Raw genomic sequence first — 27,265 nt, forward strand, 5'->3', positions numbered from 1 at the left:
ATTATGATATTCAAGTATATATAACTGGAAGTACATTTACAAACCATTTTAATCATACTATCTATCCTAGACTGCCTCGACCTCAAGATCAAGAAATATCAGTGCAAAGTAAAATCCTTGCCAGCCGTCATATGCACTTTAATGTGTGCTCCCTTTACATTTTCATGCTATTACTTTTGGAAATGCATTGTATATTCTGCCAACCCCTCCCACATTTAAAAACCTTTTATCGCTTATCATTATTTTAAATTGTCTAAATTTCCCATGATGCCTCAGTGCAGACAGCATGCGCAGGAATCCGTGACGTGCCCTGGGCTCTATCTGCCCTCTTCTATCAGACTGCCCGTGTATTGGCTTTAGAGATTAGTATCATCTATGCAGTTATATAGAAAGCTGTTACAGTGTTTTAGGATGAGACACTCGTACAAAATAAGACGGCGCTCGCGGCACAAAGTAACGGGCCATTATATGAATGATAAACGAATGATAATGTGACAGTTCCGTTTAAATATACATGAATAGCATAGTGAATAGGAATGAGAGGCTGTGAGGTTTAAAAAGCAAAATCTCCATATAGCCAGTAAGAAGTGTAACCAGACAATAACACTCGTAACACTAATAACATTCATAACACTAATAACACTCATAACACTAATAACATTAATAACACTAATAACACTCATAACATTAATAACACTCATAACACTGCCCTGCACTTTATTGTATGATTTCCCAATGTGCATGGATGGCCATCCGAGTCACGTGATCCGAGTCACATGATCCAAGTCGGATTAAGACCCTGCATGTGGCTCCTCTTCTGCTCTCTGGGTTAAAGTAGTGTGCAGAGCGCAGATTAGTGTCAGATTAGCCATTATTATAGGGGACCATAGGCATGTGCCTAATGGATAATCCACCACCGCATGCGATCATGTATGTGCTTTGCTTTGATCAGCCTTTATTGGTCCCAAAAGCATGGATATGGACCTTGGCCCTGCTTGGCATTAGCAATTTTTTTCTTTTTTAGTTTTTGGAATATTTTAGCCAATAAAGTATTTTTTCTTATTACTTTTGTTTATGACAAGCACACAGCGCATGTTTCTTTAATACAACATTCAGCCTTCATAGCCCATTAACGTGTGCCATATAAAAGATTTATAGCTTTCCAATAAAGTTAGTCATCCGTATAACTGGGCCAACTCATCGGGAAAATAAATGCTCTGTTCATACCAAGTTACATGCGGCTGATGGCTTGAAGTTTGTGAGCGAAACAAACACAATGTGGTCCAAGTCTCAGAATGGGACAAGAACATATCATTCACTCTCCGATATGCAGATATTTACATATAAACACTTTATCTGTACACTACGAGGAGCAGCCATCGTACTTTACTGTTGTGGATTGTTGATTGTTTGTTCAGACAGCCATTGTAAGGGCGTGGATAAAGAAGGAAGAAACTTCGGAATGGGAGATGGAGTAAATAATGCTAGTTATGCCACATTTCGAGAGATATATTCCATGTAATAACATTTCCAAATACAAAAAACTGCAAAGTGTTTGCATACTTCCCAACAGTCCTTGTTTTTGCTTGACAGTCCTACTTCTGGGGCTGACCCCGCCCCTCCCATCTCTTAGCACACCCCCAGCATAGGGCACCTGACATGTTGGTAGTATATGTTTTAGTTATAGCAAAATCTGTTACGACAAACTTCTCCTTAAAAGCTGAGGTTTAATAATAAGAAAGTGGATCACGTTCCAAGTCATCCTCTGCTTCTGCAAATCCCGCCGTGTCCTGGTGTTACCTGCTAATTCCAAACACAATATTCCATCTTCAGCGCCGGGGACCATGCAGCATGTAATAGCATTACCAAGACTCCACGGCCATCAAAAAGATGCACTGATGAGTGACTTCGGAGTAGAGGTCATGAGAAAACTCTCCGTTCCAGCCGTTTTTATGGAGTCCTGCTCACTGCAATCATTTTCCTCCAAAACAAATAAAAAGCAGAGGATTCCCAATTGATGTCTAGAACCCGTGATGCCGAAGGAGAAGTATTTTGTGTTATTGGAGATAGAGGGTAGGGCTCTAGCAGTGACAGGTTTTTGAATGTCACCTTCTTTCACAAAAGCCTTTTTATATCTCTGGAGTCCAAATATCTAAAGACATGAAATTGAAAAGAAAAAAAGGCAATATCGTAAAACTGTAAGAAACCGCTCTGTCCCCTGATAAACGTAATACTGTATTGTTTCGCTCCAGCGGAATTAAGTGTTTCAGTACCTTACTGAAAGCATCAGATTTCACAGGCTGTATTACTTTTTCAACAACAAAGCCAAAAAAACGATATTTATATATCATATATGTTGGCCAAAGCCAAAATTTGCTTTTAAGTTTAGTTTGCAAGATGATGAAAAAAATTAATTCCAGGATGGTGTCCAAACTATGTTTAGAAAAATCCATACATCATCAGCCCGGCCGAGTTACGCCGAGGTCTTCGAGAACAGCGAATGGAAGCGAGGCCGGTTGGGTGATACTGGAGACATCTCATAGACTCTGGAATGCTGGCCCATGGCTGGAAATATGACGAGCAAAGTATCACTGAGATCATTGATAAATGCAGAGCGGAAGGTGCATCGTCCAAACTCAACTCCATTCCAGATGTAAATGTCCCCCCTTGGCTTGCGTTTACTCTCTCTTATCGATAGTAACGGTTTTGACTTATGGTTGTTATTTCAGGTGCAATAGCTGGCATTGTGGATCAGCCAATGCAGAATTTCCAGAGGACATCAGAGACCCAGACATCAGCTGGGCACAGAGCCAAGGGAGTTATCTCTGGCGTGGGAAAAGGGATTGTTGGCGTCTTTACCAAGCCAATCGGAGGAGCGGCAGAGCTGGTGTCACAGACCGGATATGGTAAGTCCTCAGAAATACATCATGTGTAATATGGAGGGTTCTAGGTTTCCTTTGCCTTTTTAGATACACTATATGGACATTGGGACTCATCTATTCATTATGGAAGTCGGGTGGTTTTTAGACCCATTGCCACAGGTGTATAAAATCAGGCACCTGGCCATACAGTCTGTATTTACAAACATTTGTGGAAAAAGCGGGTTGTTCTGAAGAGCTCAGTGAATTGAAGCGTGGTACTGGGATCGGATGCCATCTTTACAATAAATCAGTTTGTGGAATTTCATCCCTGCGAGATATTCCGAGGCCAGCTGTAAGCGGTATTATTGGAAAGTGGAAGCATTTAGGAACTCGGCCATGAAGTGGAAGACGACGTAAAGTCACAGAGCGGGGTCACCGAGTGCTGAGGCACATGGTGCGTGAAAGTCCCCAACGCTCTGCTGATTCTATAGCTGAGGAGTTCTAAACTTCCACAGGCATTAATATCAGCACAAAAACTGTGCAGCGGGAGCTTCATGGAATGGATTTCCAACTGCAATGCCAAGCGTCGGATTGAGTGGTGTAAAGCACGCCGCCACTGGGATGAACTGGAGCGGAGATTGCGAGCCAGACCACCTCATCCGACATCAGTGGAAAATTCCCACAGAAACACTCTGTGAAAGCCTTCCCAGAAGAGTGGAAGCTGTTATAGCGGAAATGGGGACCAACTACATACTACTGTCTATGTATTTAGAATGTGATGTCATCAAAGTGTAAGGGTCAGGTGTCCCAATACTTTTTTCCATATAGTGTATATGTGTGTGTCTCTAAAAAGTGACCTATACTAATGGGTGATTCGTATATTACTTTTTGAAATTAACACTAATTAAGTAAATAACGCGCTTACCACACGTGGAGGCCAGCTGCCCCTTTACAACTAGCTTGTAGAAGTGTATAGACTACAACTCCCACAATCCTCCAGCATCTGCAGCACGATAGTGTTTGCAGTCTCCCAGTAGCTGAGGGGTTGCAGACTGCAGTTTATATGTAACTGGATTTGGATCACCCCTAGGATGTTCAATAAATAGGTATGTATTTATTTATATATGGAATTATTGAAATTAGATGCTCGGTCCTTTTTTTGTTGCCATGGCAGCTGCTATATGTCTTTTCCCAATGAAATCTTTATGAAGTGGCAGCTATAGTTTGGGGGGGGGACAGCCGGCACAATGCAGCAGAAAGCGCACTCTGCTGAAATAAGTTTGCGAGGGTTCGTGGCCCCTGTCGAATGTTTTATGGTATTGCTGAAGGTTTTACAAACCACTAATTCTTGCTATAATGACCATGCCTCATTTATAAAACCTTTACAAGCCATCCAAATGTACACATCTTGTATCATCTTCGGGGCTCCGTTTTCCACCCTGAGACCGGTTCAGATACTCTGCGGCTCGGCATTCAGAGAGCATACAGAGGAGCGCACGTCTCCAGAGGGCTCATAAATGTATATGTATCCACGTTTAACAGCTGGATAAAGTAACTGCTCTATAAATACCCGATCAAGGCAAACAGTTTGTTTTTTCAGTTTGACCGTCCGTGACACATATACATAGAAGTATTTTATTATAAAGCAGAGGACATTAACTACAGCCTTGACTATTTTCTGTATAAATTGTAGACCGCGTGCGATACCATTTGGGAATGGAGAGCTCTCAAGGGTATTAGGTTTCCTCTAATTGCTAGTATAAGTTTGGCTTTCAAACATCCATTTTTTGGTTTTTAGCTAATGCAAGATCACTGGGGTTAAGTGCGCTGACATAGCATTTTAACATGTAAAGAATTATCTACGAGCTCCACGCTGCCTTCCAAACGTCTGACATCATTTCAGAGTCGTCTTATTTTGATTGCACTGTTTCAAATAGATGGATGACATATCTTACGCATATTGCTCGCTTCAGATCTATAGTAGCACTTTAGCACTTGAAAATCTGGCCGTTACGCAGCCTGGAATTACTTGGGTATTACTCATGGAAATCACCCGTATCGAATAATGTGTACGGTTACAGACTGGGTTTGTGAGCACAGCCAGGGGTGGATTAACGATGGGGAAATGGGGCAATTGCCCTAGGGTCCCACTTGCTGCAATGCAGTTTATGTATTGGTCAGAGCTGCAATACAGTTGTGCTGAGTGATGTAGGAGCCCCCACTGGATGCGTGTGGCCCCTCTCTAGCAGAGAGACAGGCAGACTCCATTTCTGCAGTATGGTCAGCGATGGCGGTGTTAGCTTCCTACTTCCCATCGTGTGACCGGATCGGACAGTAAGAAGCTCCTTCTGTAGTCACTCGTTGCAGTCAGTGTGGAAGCTGTGCGGCTCTCTGCTGGGGAGGAAAATGCAAGGCTCAGAATTACTGCGTCAGCATCCCCGAGCCAGAAAGCTGCAGCTTCAGGAGAAGAGATACTGCGATGGTCAGAGCTCGGATCTGTGTTTATGGAAGTCAGTGGGGTTTGCAGAAGAGATGTAGTTTCAACGCTTTGACTTCAATTTGCATTATGAAGATCCAACTCCAGCCAGCTTCGACTGCAGGAAGATCTAAGCTGCCCTATATAATGCATATTTAAATCCGCAGGATATCTTCTACGTCTCCTCACCCATACAGTTATGAATAGTAAAATGTGTGTCTTTGATATCTGTGTATGTTTATCCATGCATGTGCATTATTCCTTTGTGTTTTGGACCATTCCAAACGCTCTACTGGATGAATGGGCAACAATTCCGCACAGAAACACAAAATCTTGCTGAAAGTCTTCACAGAAGAATGGAAGCTGTTATAGAGGCAAGGGGGGGGCAACTACATACTAATATCAAAGTCCCTGTTGGTGTAATGGTCAGGTGTCCCAATACTTTTGTCCATGTAGTGTGTATATGTATATTATTTGTATTTTTTTAATATATATTATATGTGGGGGGGGGGGGCTTTACTAGTGTTGGCCCAGTGCCCAATGTGATCTTATCCACCTCTGAGCATAACCCTAAATGGGGGCTTCTTTAATGCAAGTGAGTAAAGGAATATTTATTGATAAGAAAAGCTTTCTCCTCATTCCACATCATCCTGAGGGACCAACGGGGCACTAATCAGTTTTTTAAATCTGCTTATATGTTGGTGTGGCCTCTGCCTAACCCTGGGTTATTGTTACTCGGATTGTGATAGATCTGTCATTTCTCTTGAAGTTGACAAATTTGGTGTTATGATGGATTCATTTTACTCAACTGTAATGTGCTACATCAAAGTCTGGTTCCTTTACCTTGACTTTATATATCAATCAACCTTCTGGCCACAAAGCATTCAAGAAAAATGTCATTATCTGTTTGTTCCAAGGTATAGGCATTCAGCGACACCGAACTCCCACTCCGGAGAGCGGTCTCTCCAGACCCTCCTGAGAACTCTGGCTCCACTTGCAGGTTGAATACAGATATTGCATTCAACCACGCAAGTCAAAGGAGCCCAGCTTTCTAATCACTGTGATTAGTAAAATAAATGAAAAAAAGAAAAAAAATAATATAAAATTTGTTAAATAAAAAAATGGTCACATGTTAAATGTAAAAAATAAAATATATATATTAAAAATATATTTTTATGAGCAAGTCCTAAAACTAGCGCTTTATCTTAAAACAATTCTCGCATGAAAAGAGCTAAAATACTGACATGTTAAATGTCCATGGGGGTGTGTACTGTATGTATGATTTGATTGGGTAAATTGAATTGGCCGGGTTCAACAATGTCTCAATGACCATATGTCTAATTTCCAATTTAAAAAATGCACATGTGCCAAATGTGGCTTTCAGCCCCCCCCCCAAAACCCATGCATGGGGGGTATCACTTCACTCAGGAGATGTTGCTGAACACATATTGGGGTGTTGTTTCGCAGTGGCATATACCAGGAGCGGTAAATTCATACCCACAATTCATACCCAGAAAAATACTACTGCTAACTTTGACAAAGGCTGTTTGAAAGAGTTAAAATACCAGCATTTGAAATACCCTGGGGTGTCTAGTTTTCAAAAATATATGGTTATATTGGGCACATTAAATTGGCCGGCGTCAAAGATGTACCAAATAGGACATGGGCAGTGGATCACCAAATAAAGTTTAACATTGAAAAATGTGCATGCCCCAAATGTGGCCCTTTTGCCCCAAAACAGACAGGCAAACCCATGCAAGGGTGGTACCACTGTACTTGAGGGATGTTGCTAAACACATATAGGGGTGTTTGAAATGATGCCCCGCCGACACCACTGCTCATTATCTACCCTTCCTCTCCCTACCTTCTCATTATCTACCCTCTTCTCTCCCTATTATCTACCCTATCCCCCCCTCCTTGTACTTCACTTACCTTCCAGCAGTCCTGCGGCGAGAGTCTCCTTGCTCTGCCACGGTGCGCGCTGCTTCACTGCTGAGCGCCGGAAATTACGTCATATTCCGGCACTCAGCATTACAAGCCGGCACCGAGAGCGAGCTAGAGGGCTCACAGAGGAGAGAGAGAGGGGCGCCGAGCGGGTACTGACAACTTGATTAGCAAAAACCACTCGGCGCCCTCTCTCCTCTGCTTCAAAGAGAAAAAAAAAAAAAGCCCTGTGTGTGTATATATATATATAATGTGTGTGTGTATAGACATTAAAGATGCTGTGTATGCATCCTATGAACAATATGTTTATATTCTGTAAACAAACTAGCTTTTTTGTTTGTGCTAAAGGTATCTTGCATGGAGCAGGACTCTCCCAGCTCCCCAAGCAACGCTATCTGCCCTGTGATTTGAAGACCAACCAAGCTCCAAACAGCCACGCGAAATATGTCTGGTAACGTCAACCAACTATATAATTTCCAATTTCTAGTGCATTCCCATAATACAAATGTTGATAAACAAGTAGAGGATACAGCTTCACCGCTATGGTTGTCGTGTGAAAAAAAAATACTTTTTGAATTCTATGGTTTTACATATCAGGACATAATAATCATCTGTTCCTTAGCAGGTCTAAAAATTAGGTAAATACAACCTCCGATAAAGAACAAGACATGACATAGTACACCGTGTCACGATTTATTCATCAAAAATAAGGCCAAAATGGAGAAGCTGTGTGTGAAAAACTAAGTACACTTTATGATGCAATAGCTTGTTGAACCACCTTAAGCAGCAATAACTTGGAGTAATTGTTTTCTGTATGATTTTATCAGTCCCTCACATCGTTGCGGAGGAATTTTGGCACACTCTTCTTTAGTTTTGCTTCAGTTCATTGAGGTTTGAGGGATTTGTTTATGCACAGCTCTCTTAAGGTCCTGCCACAGCATTTCAATCGGGTTGAGGTCTGGACTTTGGGCCATTGCAACACCTTGATTCTTTTCTTGTTTAGCCATTCTGCTGTACATTAGCCGGTGTGCTTGGTTTCATTGTCCTGTTGCATGACCCAACAGATGGCCTCACATTTGTCTCAAGAATACTTTGGTATACAGAGGAGTTCATCATCTACTCCCAAACAAGCCATACTTCTAAAACATTGGCTTTTATAGAGGTGTCGCATTTGCTGATGATCATTTAATCAAGGACATTTGATAAGCAGCACCTGTCTGCTACTTAGCATCTTAGTTTCTATGGAAGCAGTAAGGGTGTAGTTATTAATGTTGAATAAATCATGACACAGATGATTGTTATTATGTCCTGATATGTAAAACCATAGAAATCAAATAGGGAAACTTTTTTTTTTTTACACGACTGTAGGTAAGACACACCATCAGTTATACTGGTGGCGCCTCCCGCTTACTATTTTTGCCCCTTGCGTGACCTACCCGTTACTCTACTGTTGCTGTTGGCCTTAAGTCATCCCCAGTCTGTTCTTTGGCAGCATGCTTTCTCGTGTACTGTTGTTTCAACGCCCTCTATGTCATCTTTCTGCATGCTCTACTTAGTTTTAACAGGGTTCAAAGCTAGATCAGTTATAATGGCGGCACACATTAAACCTAGGCCCCAAAAATCTGGACTATACGTTTTGTAAGCATCAGTAGATGACAGTTCTGTCTTACATGGATTCTAATGTTTTCCCTTTGCTGTGTTTTTTTCTCTACAGGAAAATGCTGCAGTCTCTGGGAAGACCTGAAGTCCACATGGCCCTTGATGTAGTTATGGTCAGTGGATCGGGACAGGAGTACATGGGATGCTTGCTACTCACTTCAGAAATCCTGTTTGTAGTCAGTATCAGTGAGGACACACAGCAGCAGGCCTTCCCGGTCACTGAAATTGAGTGTATGGAGGAGCAGGGTACAGAGAACTGTCTAATAATTCAGATGAAGCAACAGCCAGCAGTCAGTGAACTGGAGGTAAGAATCCTAATGTCCGCACTTACTGCTCCTGCGCACCGATATCCGCTTCCAGTTGATGATCATCTGACACCTTGCTGTTCAGACACACAGATTTTATGCACTGCCTTAGCAATTTGTACAAATCAAATCCATACTAGGTGTGTACATTACATCCATGTACCTCTAGAGCAAGTATCGGTTTAAATCTGACACTTCTAGCCTGAATAACCCTATTCTCTTGTCTCATTTAGAATGATGGAACCAGAGAGAGACTTTCCGAACAACAGTACAGTCGACTGGTGGAGTATGTCTCAAAAACTTCTCATCACCTGATCCACAGCAACTCTAACCAGCACGTGATGTCTCAGGTAGTCGCTGCCGAACCACCCCCCGCCAACATCAAGACCTATCAGTACCTTGTGGACTGTCATTCTGGCAGGATATTCATTAGCAAATTCAAAATAGTTAAAAATAAGGCTCTACGCAGGGGCTTCTGCTAATCCTTTGCCTAAACATTTACATAAATGATTGGATTGTCCTCCATCCACTCGGCTACAAAGGGAAGTAAAAATATAGTGCAATTTCTGTACATTATGAAAAACGTTCAGGAAGCCTTATATTAAAAAAAAAATCTTTCAGAATAATGCACAAGGTGTGATCTGCCTTTGGATCCACATCATGTTACCTTGTTCTGTTGCAATATGTTGAGAATGTAATTGTGATATACAGATTAGCTTCATGTCAAGTGACCTAATGGCGGCTGCTTTCTTAGGTCGAAAAAATGTTTACTAATGAGTACCTGTTCACGATACAACACTTAATTTTTTAAAAAAAATATTATATATATACCGTATGGCCAAGGAAAGGTTAAGCTAAGAATAGCCGTAGATAGTGTAATGCCAATACTTTGTTCAGAGGACCAATCCAGCCGCCCAAAAACTGTCCCCCCAAGTGAGGTTACTCTGGGTCATCAGTACACTATTGTTTTCTTGTCTTCTGTAGTTATGACATAATTATTTTGGGTAATGTACAGTAAAATATGAAGTTTATGGAATAACAAAACACTAGTTTTTATAGTTATGGTCCGAGCAGTTTCTGGGTAGGAAGACGGGGAGAATTGCAGGAATACAGAAAAACCAGGATCTGTGCTTGTGAACCTTTTCAGCAGCAAGCTTGGATTTGGAGTCTTATTTCACACGCATTGAATCTCACTCCCAAAGTGGAACGTATACCATACATCGTAGTTGCTACATACCATGCGATTGTGCCTGGGAATTATACGCACCTCTACTGAGCACAGCTATATTGTCGCCTATTAAGTTGAAAGTATTTTTAAAAAATATTTTTTGGATTTAAAAAACAGAACGTATGTAAAATATTTCACAAAACTAAATTTAAATATACATTGGAAATGTTTAAAGAAAGCAATGCCTCGTGTCTGTGTGTTTTTTATGCATCCTGTGAAATGGTTTACTACAGATTGAGAGCTACTGCCACTGAGCATTTACAACATACACGTCCAGCATATAAACAGCAATAGGGGGACCCATTTCTACATTTACTGCCGGTAATGCTAATGGTGGGGGGGTCATTTAAGACCTATTTATTTGCTAGCACCCTGTGGAAGTGTTACAGCATCTTACTAAGGACTACACCTTAAATACTCTACCATTCTTTGGCCAACATGGAACATCGCAATTATTACCTAAACTGTGAAAGTAACCATTGTAGATATTTTCCCACTTCAGTCAGAAATCTGTTGCTTTGGATGTGGTATAACCTTTAAAGTGAGAGTACTTCACAACAGTTGATTTCGATTTTATATTTGGGTACATTTACAAAAAGTGAAAGGTTCAGAGACATTAAGCCCAACTGGAGGTTGACAATATTTTATTTACGGTTTTATATCAAGTATGTCCAGCACTGAAGCCCGCTTCCAAGGATCCCATCCACGTCAAGTCCTGCAAAAAAAACAAACCAAACACTATTACTGACAACTAAAAGGAATTCATCTGGAAACCCTCTAGCTTTACCACTACATTTAGTTTACTCAGTTACAGAATTTAAGGGGTAGTATAAAGAAAGAGGTAAAGGACTACCTGAACAATATAATGGGCTAGCAATTAAACTAAACACACCTCCTTTAACCCCTACAGTCCCCTATGGACATACCGGCACTTCCATAAAACGCATCTCGAGAAACCTATGGATGTACCGGTACGTCCTGACCTTCTCGCAGGGGCAGGGACACCCGGAAGGTCATCTGTCTAGACCCTGCTGGGATATCTGATCGCTCCGATGAGGCACTGAACAAAGACACTGATCTCTATGGAGACTTGCACAGACATCAGTGTGATTATTGCAGGGGGAAATCGCAGGGAGGAGAGTGAGAAACTTTTCTCCCCATGTGGAAACACAAATCAGCAACAAATTTTATAAGTTATTTTTGTTTAATAAAAAACAAGTCGCTAAAATACAATATTAATTAAAAAAACAAAGTGAGCTAAGTGATGTTATTGCAACATCACTGGCATTAACACGTTCAACCATACTGCACTGATAACAGTACACAAAAAAGAAAAACCCTTACATCCCATTGCCCTAACACAACATCTAAAAGGTATAACCCTCCTGCCCCTGTTTACAACCCCAAACCAGTTAAGCCATAGAAAAAAAAAATACTACCCTATAGGGATGGATATGGCCCTCTAGAAAGAAAGGGGGGAAAAAAGGATGTGGGGCATTTCCATAATCAAGAGATGCAGCTTAACAAGTTTGGCCGGGTTTCTCTGCCATAACACATACTCTGTGCAAAAAAAAAAATCTAAACAGATGTGTTGTTGGAAAAAAAAGCGCAGGAAATAATTTCTGTGGCCACCTTTGACAGTATTTGGCGGCCAAATAGCTGCATGAAGAACGCCTAAATACTCCTGATAAGAGTCTGGGTTGTCTGCTTTACAGAAATATATACTTTTGTGGGTATTCTTGGTTTGTTTAAAATTAGAGTTGCAATCCAATCATACCTAATGTAATTCTACAAATAATGTGCACCTTATAGTATGTTCCCCATAAGTGCTGGGAAAGTATGGAACTTCTACATAAATGAGGTATTTTGGAAATCAGGACACCTGAATTGATAAACTTAGAGGGGCTTTTCCGTCACATTACATAATTTTGTGAGAATTCAGAGGGGAAATATATAAAAATTAGGGAAAAGTAGCAAATCTTAAAAAAAAAAAATAAAAAAAAAAAAGTAAGTTTCTCATCCTAAATTTTCAGCTAATTATCTACAGTATCAAAAGAAAGCTCTCTCCTTGAAAAAGCAATATATAGTTTATGGGTACACTATTCACAGGAAAAGAATAAATCGCTGAACCGACATAGCGCAAAAAGGCCAGAATTGCTCCGGCACTTGAGGCACCAAAAACCCCTGGGACTGAAGGGGTTAAGTAGACAACCTATCAGTTTAATTACACAGAATATTATGTACTGAAGACTTTTCTGTCCTGATTGAATAGGATTTCAAGCCAGCCATAGAGATGACAAACCTTTCTTGTTCATTTTCCTTTTGGTGGCGCAGACTGAAAGACTCCTGCTTCCCTCATGGCCTCAAACTCCTTCATGGCATCGAAGTTCTTGTAGTAGTTTGCGTAAGCCCTCTTCCTTGGCTCTGCAACACCGAACTGAACAGTGGAACAAGGGTTAGTCCGCGAGATCAGATCACCTTTCCAGCGAAGGCCGTAGCAATTCTAGCAGAAGCGTTTATCTATATAGACAATTCAGTGCGGCCGCGTACAGCGGGAGACAAGCGTTACCTTCTCGCATCATTCTGCTGGATTTATAAATCTCGCTTTGCGTGCAGAGAGGCGACAGAACGGGTCAGGCGGTTCTGGGTAAAGTTCTGCAGACGACTGCCTTCATTTAACAGCAAGACAGACAGCGACCCCCTAAATTATTAAAACGCTCACTGAACCCAAACCAGCCCGATATATCCCGAGATACCCCCTACACGTTTACAGACTACCCCGGGCCACAGTCCCGTCCAATAAACCTGCCAGGCGGGACGAGCGTGGGATGCGGTTATGTACAGTTACAGCATGTGCCCTTATACAGAATACAGAGCATGTGTGTTACCGTATACAGAACGATATACGTTACCTTATACAGAGCAACAACCCCGAGAGAGACGACGAAGGCTCCAATAATGTGAAATCGTAAGCGTTTGCCCAGAAGGCCTCTCATCTGAGGTTTGGCGAGTAATCCGGCCGACATGTTGATTTTTTTTTCAGCACCTGAAACAAAACATCAAATGCATCAGCAGCTCAAGATAAACAATGGATCCCCCAGCCGAGCTCAGCTGCCATCCCCGGGCACCAGAGCAGGAATTATCCCCCGAAGTGTTCGGACTGTTATACATCCGATTCGCTTCATAGATCTCAATATGAAGAACGGCCTCTGATTCGATATCCGGACCGCCCAGACAGCTTCCCCGCACCGGGGCCCTGCAGCCGTATCACGGGTCACAGTGACCGAGTGACCTTGGGCAGAGATGGGGACAACCGGCTGCGGGTGCTCATACCCAACACCGCACACCGATACTCTTTACCCCGCTCTACCCCCTCCCCGCGCCCGATCTGTCAAGACCCCCGATAAGATTAGGATCCAAAGCGAAAGCACAGGCCGCGCTCAGTCCCTGCAGCCTTCCCGCTCCCCAATGCAACTGCAGCCCGCAGGTCAGGTACAGAGTCCGCTAACAGCACCTGGTCCAAGCTAGAAATAAACCCGTAAAACCCCTGGGGTATCCCACGCGAGTTCGCTCACCTCCACGCAAGCCGCAGTGTCCTTCCTCAATGAGAGCTGTCCTCTCGCCTCAAAGCGGAAATAGATGTGCAGGGTGCCGCCTCTTCCGGTATAACGGAGGCCGAGCGGTGTCAAAAAGGACGAAGTGTCACGTATTCTCACAGGAAGCGCTACGCCGACTCCCGATTGTCATTGAAACATACCATCCAAGTGTCCCTGCTTAGGAAGGACAGTCCCTTTTCGGGACCAAAATCCCTGTGGGTCTTTTTCCCCCTGATGTCCCTGTTTTCTTGGAGCTCAGAATGTTTGTGGGAATGAGTTATATCATCAATGCCCTACAGCCCTAAAAGGCACAATAACGTATAAAAAATAAATTAAGTAAAAAATGCATTATTTGTGTTACAATGAGGTAATTGTAGGTGTCGGGGTCACAGAGCGCTGGTTTATGGTTTTCAGGACAGACCGCAGCATGTGGAAAGTATGTGTGATTTTCTCTGGAGTGGGAGTGGGTAAATGCTGCTCCCCTCCACCAAGAATGAGGAGAGCGACCCGGGGAGCAGCGCTTCACCCCGAGAGTTCCTGGCGGTGGGTATGATGTCATACCCAGCGCACCGCACTGGCGGATGAAGCGCTGTTAGAAGTCCGCTGGGTGGCGGATTATCGCCGTTCAGTTTGAAGAAATATAAGGAAAGTGTACAGCGCAGACTGGAAGTAACTTCGTACCAGCCTCTACTTCATGTGTCTACCCAGAGTGCATTCTGTTCTGGGGGAGTGGCTTTGTATAGGGGCAGGGCTAGCTTTGCATGTGGGCGGGGGTAGACATGTATGGGTGGGGTTTAGTCAGAGGGAACTAGGTGGGGAAGCGGGCGCTGCTCTTCTGTTGACCGGTGAAGCACAGCCTCTCCCAGAGACACCGAGTCACACTCAGCCGCCCTGCCCCTGGGAGAGGATTTTGTTCTCCCCGTTTAGAAAATGTTTGCTAATCAGAAAAAGCCTTTCCATTTGATGATCTGGAATGATTTCTGGAGTCAGTCCGTTTGCGTAAATGCCAAACTTCATTGCCAGTTCATTGATCATAACGGTGAATTGGCCGAGAGATCACATGACGAACGTGAACACTAGAATAATGAACTCAAGTGTTCACTTAAGGTCCAGCTTAGCCTGACTCTTCATGTCGGGGTTGCCGCAGTCATACTGTGTGTTTTATCCCAGGACATATATATATATGTCACATATTGCTGATGAGATTGTGATCTCCTGAACCAGCCCTGCTCATCAGGTGCACTCAGGCACCATTAGTGCTGGTATGGGTAGCAGGCACTCGCGGGAGCACCTGCTGAGCAGGGCCCAACATTAAGGGAGCGCTAGGTCTGTCATTTCTTGGCTTCCGTGCTCCAGGATATGATGTCTTATCATGGCGCTGCATCAATTGCCAGGGCGTAGTGATTAGGGAGCATCAAAGCAAAGGTCTGGAGTGACAGACCAAGTGTGCTCCCACGACATGATGGAAGAGGAGACAGAAGAGGAGAAAGGTGAGAGATGAGAAGAAAAGGGTGCTGTAGGGGCAAGTGTGACCTGGCATTTCTGTGTGTATAGGCAGTGTATTTCTGTGAGTATATAGGCAGTGTGTTTGTGAGTATATAGGCAGTGTATATGTGTGTATATAGGTAGTGTATATGTGTGTATATAGGCAGTGTATATGTGTGTATATAGGCAGTGTATATGTGTGTATATAGGCAGTGTATATGTGTGTGTGTAAGGGCAGTCTATGGGCAGGTGTTTGTACGGACACTATACACCGATCAGCCATTACATTATGACCGCTGACAGGTGAAGTGAATAACACTGATAATTTTGTTATCATGGCCCCTGTCAGTGGGTGAGATATATTAGGCAGCAAGGGAGCATTTCATCCTCAGTGTTAGAAGCAGGAAAAAAAGAACCTGAGCGACTTTGACAAGAACCAAATTGTGATGGCTAGATGACTGGGTCAGAGCATCTCCAAAACTGCAGCTCTTGTATGATGTTCCCGGTCTGCAGTGGTCAATAAATGTCAAAAGCGGTCCAAGGAAGGAAAAGCTGTGAACCGGCGACAGGGTCTTGGGCGGCCAAGGCTCATTGATGCAGGTGGAAGGTGAAGGCTGCCTGTGTGGTCAAATCCAACAGACCAGTTACTGCAGCTCAAATTGCTGAAAAAGTTCTGGTTCTGATAGAAAGGTGTCAGAACACACAGTGCATCGCAGTTTGTTGTGTATGGCGCTGCATAGCTGCAGACCAGTCAGGGTGCCCATGCTGACCCCTGCCCGCTGCCGAAAGCGCTTACAAATGGCACGTGAGCATAAGCACTGGACCACGGAGCAATAAGAGAAGGTGGCCTGGTGAATCACATTTCTTTTAAATCGCGTGGCTGGCCGGGTGCATCAGTTACTTGGAGAACACATGGCACCAAGATGCATCTATGGAGGCCGCACCTCGCAACTTACAGGACTTAAAGGATCTGCTGCTAACGTCTTGGTGCCAGATACCATACCAAGAGGTTTAGTGGAGTCCATGCCTTGAGGGTCAGGGCTGTTTTGGTGGCAAAAGGGGCACCTACACAATATTAGGCAGGTGGTCATAATGTTATGGGAGATGGGTGTGTGTGTATATGTGTGCAAGCGTGTGTATGTGATTCAGGCGCATACCTATTCTATTTGGCACCTGGGGCAGATCCTCGCCTCACATCATGTTTTTTCGTGGGGGGGGCCGTAGTGTATTGCTTTGCTTAGGGCCAACAATGCAGTTAAGACCACCCTGAGACTAGTGTATGAATACAATTATTATCTATTGTTTTTATATAGCGCCATCATATTCCATAGCAAAGAGCGTTGCTTTGATACGTACAGCTGATGAGTGTCTACCTTCAAATGGCTCGTTTGTTTCTTATGTCCAAGCACAGCGCCTATCATCTCATCGTGTTCATCGGTTTATCCAGAACCTTCGCTAATCAGGAGCGTCTCCAGAGCATCATGAGCCATCCGACCGCACATCCCCGGCCTCAAACTTGAAATCACCCCTAATTGTTTTCACATAAAACCAAAGAGCCCCCATAATAACCCCCTGCGTGCATCATTTGGGACTGCGAACCGTGATTATTACCTGCATCATTCTTTAAAGCCGCATTAACATTTCTAGCCCTGATCTGGTTAAAATCTGGAACGGGCAGAAGAGATAACGAGTAACTTAACAAGTTGTTTACGCTCTATGTAACATTGTAACTGAAGTTGGAAAATGTGCACCATTTGACAGGACAAGCAGTTCTGGCAGAAAGTATTTCTCTCCATTCTCAGTTAAACGCAGATTTATTGGATTTGGAGGGCCGTTTTTTCATGCGCTTGGACAGGCTCAGTATGGTTCAGTGAATTAAAAAAGGCATCATTCTTCCCATATGAAAAACACTACATTCTAACTACTCACAGATTGCAGCAGGGTATTAATTACTGCAGTTTTCCAAAAAAGACCTGTAATAAATGTAAAAGAAACACTAGAACAGCATCTGCAAGAACACGCTGTGGTCGCCAAATTAAAAACATTCACCAAATAATACAAAGTAGACGCTATTGCTGTAAGGTTGGCTTTTGAAGTCACTGCTAGTGATTTATAGTTGACTTCTAGAATAACCAGATTGGTAAACGAAATAAAGATCTGCTAAATGACTAAAATGTGTATTAGCTGTGATTGTGCTTCGCTTCGTGTTTATCACAAGCTCGCTGAAAGCAAACTATTTGGGACAAAATGCAGATTCTCAGCACAATTCTACGAATATGGGATATTTCTGTATATATATATATATATCTCTTTAACCTAAATGCGTTTTAGATGTATGAGAATTTGCCTCGAAGCTGTGGGATTGATCAGAATACAGCATTGGGTGTTACTGTATTCTTCAAAGGCCATGTTGGCCGATTGCCTCCATCATTTGATTATTCTCCGTAGCGCCACCCGCATGCTGAGTTTTCCCAGATTCTCGAGGGCCACACGATAAAAGCCTGTTTAGAAGCTTGATCTGTGGCGGCCCCATGTGATGGAGAGATCTGGACAAAGGTGACGCAGCCTTGGTGAACATCTTCAGTTTTACTCCGCGGAGAGCTGGGGAAGGAGGTTACTGAAACAGAAGTCTCATTTTCTAACTCTAATAACCAAAGAATATGGACTCAGATCCCAGAGACAACGTCTACTGAACACTAGAACATGCGGAGGGCATCTAGTCTGCCCAACCAGTACTTTCCTTAATCCCTGGCTTTATTTTATAAACCAGCCTTATGCCCATCCCATGCATGCTTAAGCGCCTTCACTGTATTAATCTCTACCACTCCTGCTGGAAGGCTATTCCATGCATGCAGTACCGTTTCAGTAAAGTCATATTTCCTGATGTTATTGTCAAACCTTTGCCCCTCTAGATTAAGATTATGTCCTCTTGGTGTTAGTAGTATTTCTTCTTTTAATGCAGAGCAGTGCCTCGTTTGACCTTATGGAAATGCCGACCTTGCCTGAAACAGAACTAGAGCTCCTAGAACATAAGTTTTATAGAATTGCGCAGGAACTTCCTACCAGTTAAAGGCCCTTATACTTAACCTTTATTAACTAAAATGCAACCGACAAATGGATAAACCAGGATTAAGTCCAAATTGACATTTAAATACAACTAGGACAAAGAAATTAAACCAATTTGTGTCTGCACCTATCTATAACTAGTGCCTGAAAAAAGCAGTTTATTCCAACTCTGCTAAAAAAAAAAAAAAAAAAAAAATCTACCCAAATTTAAGGTTTTTATTACTTTATTAAGTCGTATAAACCTCTGAAGCTCCACCCCTGGCATTATCTGCACCAGAATTGTCTTTCTTCATATCCCCAGCATTCTGTTAGAGGAACGTTGAACCCGTTGACAGTACTTTTAGATGTAGGTTTTTCCTGTAGAGTAACCTGTAGTGTTTTCCACTTCCTGGGACGCATACCATATGATGTCATTGAATTTATAAACGGCGATAGATGGTAATGGGAAATGATGACATCAGAAGCCTTGATATCTTACGTGTTCCTCCATCATGTGCTATTCAACTGATTTATTGCATAGGTTTAAAAATATTTATCAAATATTTTACGCTCCTCAATGTTTTGTCACATATCTGCAAACACGCCAAATGCATTTTTTATTAGCTTTTACCCAATTAATAACCTGGCTGAAGAAATCAGGCATTTGGGCCCCTTACTAGAAAAAGGTTTCTGTCAACATATGCCGGTAGGGAGGGTTAATTCTATTCTAGATTACATATGATGTGCATTTAACAAAATCTAAATATTCTAAACAAAGTGATATGCTTTTATATGCCATAAAATTAATGACATCATCAGGAACAGTGAAATAACAATAACTTCATAAACAGTAGTTATTAAATAATATTTTCATGAAATCTAAAAACATGTGATATATTTATATTATTTTAATATCCTGATAGGAACAGATTTATTGTCAGTCCAAGAGGAATTAACAGGCTGTTGGATGATGAATGTTGCCGGGTATTTAACGAACTCCAATCTTGTTCCATAATGACAAATTATTTAGGGTTTTGTCAGTTTATCCTGTTAACCAATAAAAAATAAATAGTTATGTTATGGTATAAATTAGCCAGTAGGGGAAAATGGCTTTTATCACATGACTTTCTGCATGATTTCTAACATTTAATAAAGTCATATATTCCCTGCCATCTTGGATTTACAGATCCGCCACCCACGCCCCATTGCATCATTTCTGTGATTGGCGCTCTGAGTAACGGAAATGTAACCGGTGCATGACAAACAGGTGAGAAATACCCCGAAAAGCAGTGCGGGTAACGGGCGACATGTTTGCGCAACATCAGTTTTTAAAGTAGAATTTGACGGCAGATAAGAACCACTCGGCCCGTCTAATCCTACCTTTTTTTATTGATGTAGAGACTCAGACCTTCATCAGTCCTTGGTCTTGTCTTCAAGAGCCTTTCCCGTGTATGTTTAACCACTTTTGTTGGGCGGTTGTTCCACTTATCTACCACCCTCTCAGTAAAGTGACTTCCTTACATTACATCTAAGCCTCATTTTGTTAAAAAGATCAAGTTAGAGACGACGTATCTGACATGGTAAATCTACATTTTTATAATATAGATTAGCTTGCACTTGCTATATATATATATTATATTATATATTAAATATAAATATATATGTATTCTACGACTCCATAAGCACTCTGTGGCAAAATCCCTTTAATATTTTTTCGTGTGAAAGGGTCCACATGCTATGAAGTTGCAGGCGGACACAGTTTCCTTGTAACAAATATCTCCTTGTTCATCTTCAACAATATTTAGGTGATTTATGGTCGCAGAAAGAACATCGCAATGCTAAGAGCGCATGACAGATGTATTAATGATTATCTTTTGTTTCAAGAGAGCGTTAATAAAGAAAGCATCGAAGCCAACTCAGAACATCATGTAACAGCCATCTGGAAATGCTGATCCAATAAACGGAGAAGTTGCGATCCATTCCCAGGCATTTCTGGGTCTGGGTCCCTGAAAGTTAATTAAGGCTCATCTTGTAACTTGCGCTGTGTGTGTCTCAGTACGTGCTGTGGTTTGGGTTTTCTTTGAACTGATCACATATGGATGTGATCATTCTTGCTAAGAAAAAAAACACACACTGGGGTTCTGTGTAACATTTGGTAGCGTGTGCAGAATAATTAGAATAACGCATCGCGTCGTACCTACATGCGTGTGCTTTTCACTTTCTTTTGTGTCATTCTTTGAAATCTTTGCGTCATAATCCCGTGCGTTTTATAGCGGCACGCAGGGGAAAGACGTATAACCCACCCTTGTTACGGAGAATGTACTGCATAAGTGAACAGCAAGAACCCTTTGAGAACGTGGCTAGCGTTGGACTCCGTGGGGGCCGTGGACTATTTTTTCTCCAAATGGTATAAATGGGATAGTGAGTACGCTAAAGTCACGAGAAAGAAAGATCGCGTAAACCGGCCAATTAAAAGGATGCTTGGTTATGATCATGGACGTTGTACAGAAACGCTTGGCGCTAAACCCAACATCAGCTGTAGCGCTGTACAATGTTACTCTCCTTTTACAAAAATACAACACTGGTGATATCCAAAAAGATATAAAAAATGTATATATAGTAATCTTGTAAAATAAAGTCAGACTTCCAGATTTGGAGTATGCATGAAAAAAGGAAAAAGAAATAGTGAAATGGCATAATAATTGGTGCTATTTTGTAACGCTGTCACTTACACATGAAGATCAGAGTACTGTTCCAAAGTGATGGTCTTTAGATATAGTATATGATGCAGTTTAATATGGAATATACATTAATATATATATATATATGGTGTAATATTGTAATGATATAATAATTAGTGTTGCCTTGTAGTGCACACACATATGTATGAAGGTAAGAGAGCTCCTCAAAGTCATTTGTCATGGTCTACTTGTCTCCCAGGTTCAGAAAATGTAGAGAATAGGACAAATATATATATATATATATGTATATATATATATCTTATTGGCTCGAATATAGGCCGCACTTTTTCCCCCCACTTTAAGTCTTTAAAGTGGGGGTGCGGCCTATATTCGGGGTCTAGCGCCCGACGCCCGGGACATGCAGTCCCGGGCGCCGGGCAGGCAGCGGGGTTAGGATACAGATCCCCCGCAGCGGTGCAGGGGACCTGCATCCTACTCCCCGATATGCTCAGACAGCCTCCCCTGCCAGCACTTCCCACGGGGAGGGGGTGCCGGCACGGGAGGTTGTCTAAGCGCATCGTGCGGACCGTCCGCACGATGCGTTTTACCTCTGCCCACCCCCGACTTACCGGAGCAGAATCCCGGGTGTCTTGCGGGGCCGGCGGGGGACATCTACGCAATACGCGTATACAACTTCCGGTGCCGGCACATCCAGGGCAAGACACCCGGGAGTCTGCTCTGGTAAGTCGGGGGGGAGGGGGCAGAGGAGGACAGTGGCAGCATATCTCGGGGGGGGGGGGGGGGAGGACAGTGGCAGCATATCTCGGGGGGGGGACGACAGTGGCAGCATATCTCGGGGGGGGGAGGACAGTGGCAGCATATCTCGGGGGGGAGGAGGAGGAGGACAGTGGCAGCATATCTCGGGGGGGGGAGGACAGTGGCAGCATATCTCGGGGAGGGAGGACAGTGGCAGCATATCTCGGGGGGGCAGTGGTAGCATATCTCGGGGGGAGGAGGACAGTGGCAGCATATCTCGGGGGGGGGACAGAGTGGCAGCATGTTTTTTTTGGTGCTTTTTTAAAGAAAAAAACTTTTTCTTTAAAAAAGCACCAAACTTTTAGGGTGCGGCCTATATACGGGGGCGGCCTATATCCGAGCCAATACGGTATATATACATACATACACCATATATATTTCCAAGCAACAAATCAATCCAGGTAGGGGAATAAAACAGACCCCCAAAAATTAAATAAATAATGAAAATTAAAGAAAAAAAATACAAATTTAAACAAAGTCCAGAAATACATTGCAGCTCAAAAATATCATGCAGCGCGTTTGGCCCTATGGGGGCTCCTACCTGGTGTTGATTATGATCATTCCTCACTTAGACCATTAGCCCTGCTGTCTTTTGACTAAGGCCACTAGACCACTAGCCCGATTTTGAAAGTTTTCCAGGCAACAAGGGAATGGAGCATCCCGTGTATACACCTAATCTGCTACTGATCTCTGACCGGCTGAGGGTTGTGTGAGTGGCTCTGTAATATCATGTAATGCAGAGGACTTTATTGCACGCAGATGAAACACGGGCCTTTACAAAGCACTTCAGTCTCGATGTTGTCCCCAGTATGGTGCTTTGGTGGCCAGTGTGAAACCAATGAAATAATTGGCAGCATTTCACCATATTTATTAAACCGCTTCAGACAGCCACCTTAGTTCTGAAAATACAATCACCTTCTTGTATCGGCTGACTGAATTCTCCCCGTGTATCCAGGCCGGTACAAGGAGCCGGAGGTTCTGCCCGTTCTTTGCGAGGCTTCCGATCTCACGCTGAAGATTGATGAGTTATCTACGAGGGAAAATTGGTGTAAAACAATCATATTAACAGTATCTGCCAGAACTAGAATGCTGCGCTGCATCACCTGTCGGCCGGTGATTCAATAACATTCTATAAATCATGGCATCGTGCAGATACGTCGTTTTTTTCTTCTCTTGAATAATTGGTTTACCTGATGAGAAGGAAGATCTGGTATTTATTTCCAGGTCTTGCTGGATTTTCAAAAGCATCCTTTCTTGCTCCAGACCTTCCATGTACTTTGAATACGTCCAAGAGACCTGTTGAAAATAATCATCTTTATTAGAATGCCTATTCACTAAGCCCTACGTTTCAGCCATTGGATTACTAAAGTGAAAATAGACATATTTTTCTTCTGTTTTATACGGCCCTTATTCAGTAGATCGTTGCCCCATTCCATCAGCACCATTTTCTCGCCAGGTGTATGGCCAAACCACGGGGCAAATTATTAGTTGTTATATTACTGATGCTCACTTTTCTAGTTATTTTATAAGCCTACCATCTACCATCAAGTCTAGAATGCTCTTAGTTAGTCTTTTATTTAAATTTTTTAGAAATGGCAAAGATCGTTTTGGACTAAATACTCTCAATAATGTGATTTTATGCTCTAGCTCTCCACGCTCACCACATTTTCTCCTCTGCTTTTCCTGCTGGCGCAGTTGTGTTTTCCGTTAGTAAATCCACAGCGCTGTGCAATGTAGTCGCACTTTCACAAACGTCACAGGGACGAGAGGTTAGGCATAGACAGCGATGTTAACACTTACGTTTCTGCTGCGTCCGTACCCCTCCGGCGCAGTGAAGACATCTGAACTATAAGTGCTCTCGTTATCTCCATACAAGTCTGACAAAGTCTCTTTTCTTTTGGCGTTTTCTTGTTGGTGCTGCAAACGTTAATAATAATTATTATTATTTATTGTTTATATAGCGCCATCAAATTCCGTAGCGCTGTACAATGGGTAGACAGGACAAAACAAGTAGTATATAACATAACAAATTGACTAACAGAGACAACAGGTGAGGAGGGCCCTGCCTCAAAATATATATGGGACATTCTGCTGAATCGCCCCATACACTTGCAAGGGGGGCACCATGATACCCCCAAGGAACCTTTCATCTTTCATATGCATTAAAGGGCATACAATGTCTGGAGCGTCCCTTTAAGCAGATCATATCAGTGTCCATCACACCAGTAACTCCATCTCCTACTGGCTGAATACAGTCCGGACCATCTTCCAAACCCCACTGAATAAAACGTTTATCCAGGGAAGCTTCGTAAACCAGGTTTTTTTGGGATAATAAATAAAATTGAGATAACGTGTTGAGCTATGTCTCATGCCTGCTCCAGGGTGCCTGCAGGATATCACCAGGTTCTGTTTTGTTCTGGACAACATCCGCTGCTATGTCAGGGCCCTGGTATGTGGCCTCACAACCCTAGGCGCTCAACACTCGGGGGAGTGCAGTCACCCATCACAGGCCCTGTCCTACTCCACTACTGCGCAATAACTCCTGAATTCCATCATTGGGCGCTCTGGCTCATTACAGTCGTCTGTATGGACCCAGTCCCTGATAGCTGAGAAGCTCGGAGGGCCAGTCCCACCTTACAGAATACATAACATGATATGATAAGATCTTTCAGGGACCCCACGATGGTCCTCTTTTGGTTGAAATGGAACGCGTTGCACCAACTATCAAAGATCCCTAAACAATGTTTTGCTCGAAAGCCAACCTGCTTGGCCATGCTGGATATTCAAATAATTTGACATCTATTACTGACCCAAAGAACATTAAATTACGGCTTCATATCATAAGAATCAATTGAAATATGTCTCGCTGCACTGAAATGTTCCCAAATCGAACAGGAGATCAGTAGAAAGCCTATATAATTCAATTACACCACGCGAAATCCCAACAGCTATTAAAAGCCTGGAACGCAGGAACGTATCCAGACCCAGATGGTTTTCGAACATCAGTTATAAAATCTGAACCCTCCATTCCACTAATACTCTGTACCCTTCATGATTATTTAATGGACTTTTATAGGTATCGTGTTTGCCAAATGACTCAGGCTACCATAATAGTGCTCTTGATAAGGCCAAAACCCAACGGGCCGGGGGGTGTCTGCTCTGCACGGGCGCACTAGCCTTTGCCAGAGGCTTAGCTAGGCGAGCGGAATCGGCTGCGGCAAGAAATCCCTAAATTGGATAATCTGTGTTCATTTTACATTTCTACATCTCTGCATATTTACGGGGATGAACGGATATAAAAAAAGCTTTTGATGCGAGGACTTGGTAATAAACACATTTAGACGCTCAGAATATCGTCTTTCCCGGGATTGGGAGCGCACGTTAAATCCTATTGTGCCGGCATGCTTAACCCTTTCATAATCAGAGGATAACGGCACCAAGACATTAGAAAATATTCTAATTATATATTAATTCTGCCCCATTATATAAAATGGGGCAGAAATGTAACTTGTGCTTCAAATAGCTACTGCGTCTGTGAATGGGTTTCATATTTTATATTTTCTCACAATGGAATGAGAAATTGTAAATGTATGAATAGGGTATATTTACTAAAACAAGCTGAGCTGGCCCTGCATAAAGCATGGTTAATAAGGGAAGATTGTTTCATAATGCATAGTGAAGGCAGGGAGTTAAATATGAACATCTATTCATATTTACATTTGCTACCAATGCCGGCAGTCGGATTCTGGTATTGAGTAACACTGCTGGTCCCGTTTAATTACTCCATTTATTAGCTTATTAACAGAGAAAATGCCTCTGAATGTTATACCGCCATCCACGTAAAAAAGATGGACAGAATAATATCCATTCCCTTTATTAATGATTGGGAGCACTGGACTGCCCTCATTATAGAAGCTGTTCCCTGATTGGCAGCACTGGACTGTCCTGTTTTTAGAAGCTGTACCCTGATTGGCAGCACTGGACTGTCCTGTTTTTTAGAAGCTGTACCCTGATTGGTAGCAGCAGATAGCCCTGTTTTTAGAAGCTGCATGCTGATTGGTAGCACTGGAGAGCCCTGCATGTAGCGGTACCTTGTTTGCCAGCCGGCAGAATAATGAATAATAATAAAAATAGAGTAAAGAATATGTAGTCTTAATCTAAAGGTTCCTGACCTGGGCAAGTCTCTCTTCTTCTTTCATTTTCTTTTTCATCTGCTCTGTTTTCTTTATCTTCTTTCGCTCCAGAAAGGGGAGAATCTTCTCGTCTGCCAAGTTGCCACGAAACTCACAAAACTCTGGCCAATATTTGAACATAATACTGAAGATTGTCATCTGCTTGTAAAAAAAATATATACAATGAATTATATTTGTGTTTTTACCCAACAGACCAATACTCTGTGCAAATAGTTACAGTTATTTAGAGTGTCCATATATCACTCCTGATTGCTTCTAGTATGTTGGGTAGCATTTGCTGGGTCGGCGCATGCTGCCAGGGGTTATAAAAAGAGCCCCCCAATGCATGTAAAGCCCACTGACTTAATAGAGCTGCTTTCATTGCATTGTAGGCTAAACATACTAGAATACCCCAGATCTCCGCTTAACATGGAAAAGACACAACTATCAATCCATCCCGCCTCACAATCAGCCTGTGGTTTATCATGTCGGTGGGGTAAACCTGTAGAGCCATGCAGCGATCAGAAAACTCAGTTGGAAAGCTATACTCGTGTTTTTTTAAGCTTGTTGCGAGATAATTAACTAAGCGCTGCGGAGAGTAAGCCTATAAACAGCTGGGGGCCTACGGTTGCCCAATACCGATCTGGAGAACTTTACAAATGGATAAATGGGTGTACGTTGTCGTCACTAGCAGAACAAAAGAAGCCAGATATATCCTCCAAGGATGGCTATGTTGGTACATTAAATACAATTAGATCAAATTCTTTACAAAATGTTCCCTTTATGATCACAGTCTGACTGCACTCGTAACTCCACAAATACCGAGACTGGATTATTCTGTTCCTCGTACATCGCTGAGCGCTCAGCCTGGTTCTTATCTACAGGACAGCACACTGTCATCACAACAATCTCTTCATTCTGACAACAAAACATCCTTTCAAGTGTGCGCGTTTATATCATAGACCCATAGCATGCATTTTATTAATACCATGCCTCC

The 27,265-nt window shown here is 42.7% G+C and overlaps 3 protein-coding genes across 5 annotated transcripts in view; 1 reads left to right on the top strand and 2 right to left on the bottom strand.

The window, feature by feature from the left end:
- Window positions 1–9,787, top strand: part of VPS13B (vacuolar protein sorting 13 homolog B) — a 359,343-nt gene extending 349,556 nt beyond the window's left edge. Inside the window, exons 59-62 of the mRNA XM_053466785.1 lie at window positions 2,730–2,906; window positions 7,630–7,732; window positions 8,996–9,245; window positions 9,479–9,787. Coding sequence (XP_053322760.1) covers window positions 2,730–2,906; window positions 7,630–7,732; window positions 8,996–9,245; window positions 9,479–9,727 — 779 coding nt within the window. The 3' untranslated portion in view covers window positions 9,728–9,787. The remainder of the gene's footprint in view (window positions 1–2,729; window positions 2,907–7,629; window positions 7,733–8,995; window positions 9,246–9,478) is intronic.
- A 1,313-nt stretch (window positions 9,788–11,100) lies between these two features.
- On the bottom strand, window positions 11,101–14,171 carry LOC128496946 (cytochrome c oxidase subunit 6C). Of its 2 annotated transcripts, XM_053466783.1 has the most exons (4): window positions 14,049–14,169; window positions 13,386–13,519; window positions 12,776–12,910; window positions 11,101–11,188 (listed from the first exon to the last, which is right to left on the bottom strand). In XM_053466783.1, exons 2-3 carry the CDS (start codon window positions 13,497–13,499, stop codon window positions 12,785–12,787), a joined length of 240 nt encoding a protein of 79 aa, XP_053322758.1. In that variant the 5' UTR covers window positions 13,500–13,519; window positions 14,049–14,169; the 3' UTR covers window positions 11,101–11,188; window positions 12,776–12,784. The 2 variants fall into 2 exon arrangements, with proteins under 2 accessions (XP_053322758.1, XP_053322759.1); XM_053466784.1 differs by lacking the exon at window positions 11,101–11,188 and having other exon boundaries at window positions 12,777–12,910; window positions 14,049–14,171.
- Window positions 14,172–19,509: 5,338 nt separating this feature from the next.
- The window catches only part of RGS22 (regulator of G protein signaling 22), a 33,430-nt gene continuing 25,674 nt past the window's right edge, over window positions 19,510–27,265 (bottom strand). Inside the window, exons 23-27 of one of the 2 annotated variants that reach the window (XM_053467750.1) lie at window positions 26,269–26,427; window positions 23,897–24,013; window positions 23,287–23,392; window positions 23,012–23,126; window positions 19,510–19,646 (exon numbers count right to left, since the gene is read on the bottom strand). In XM_053467750.1, coding sequence (XP_053323725.1) covers window positions 19,637–19,646; window positions 23,012–23,126; window positions 23,287–23,392; window positions 23,897–24,013; window positions 26,269–26,427 — 507 coding nt within the window. In that variant the 3' untranslated portion in view covers window positions 19,510–19,636. Of the gene's footprint in view, window positions 19,647–22,948; window positions 23,127–23,286; window positions 23,393–23,896; window positions 24,014–26,268; window positions 26,428–27,265 lie in introns of those variants that run through there. The other variant, XM_053467751.1, reaches the window with a different exon arrangement.

This window comes from Spea bombifrons, chromosome 5 (assembly GCF_027358695.1).
Source record: "Spea bombifrons isolate aSpeBom1 chromosome 5, aSpeBom1.2.pri, whole genome shotgun sequence".
NCBI classification, from domain to species: Eukaryota; Metazoa; Chordata; class Amphibia; order Anura; family Pelobatidae; genus Spea; species Spea bombifrons.

Bases quoted from the DNA above. Each gene is read 5' to 3' on its own strand.
- LOC128496946 (XM_053466783.1), bottom strand. From the start codon at position 13,499: ATGTCGGCCGGATTACTCGCCAAACCTCAGATGAGAGGCCTTCTGGGC. The intron at 12,911-13,385 runs GTAACGTATATC...TCCACTGTTCAG, and splicing joins GGGTTGTTGCTCTGTATAAG to TTCGGTGTTGCAGAGCCAAG.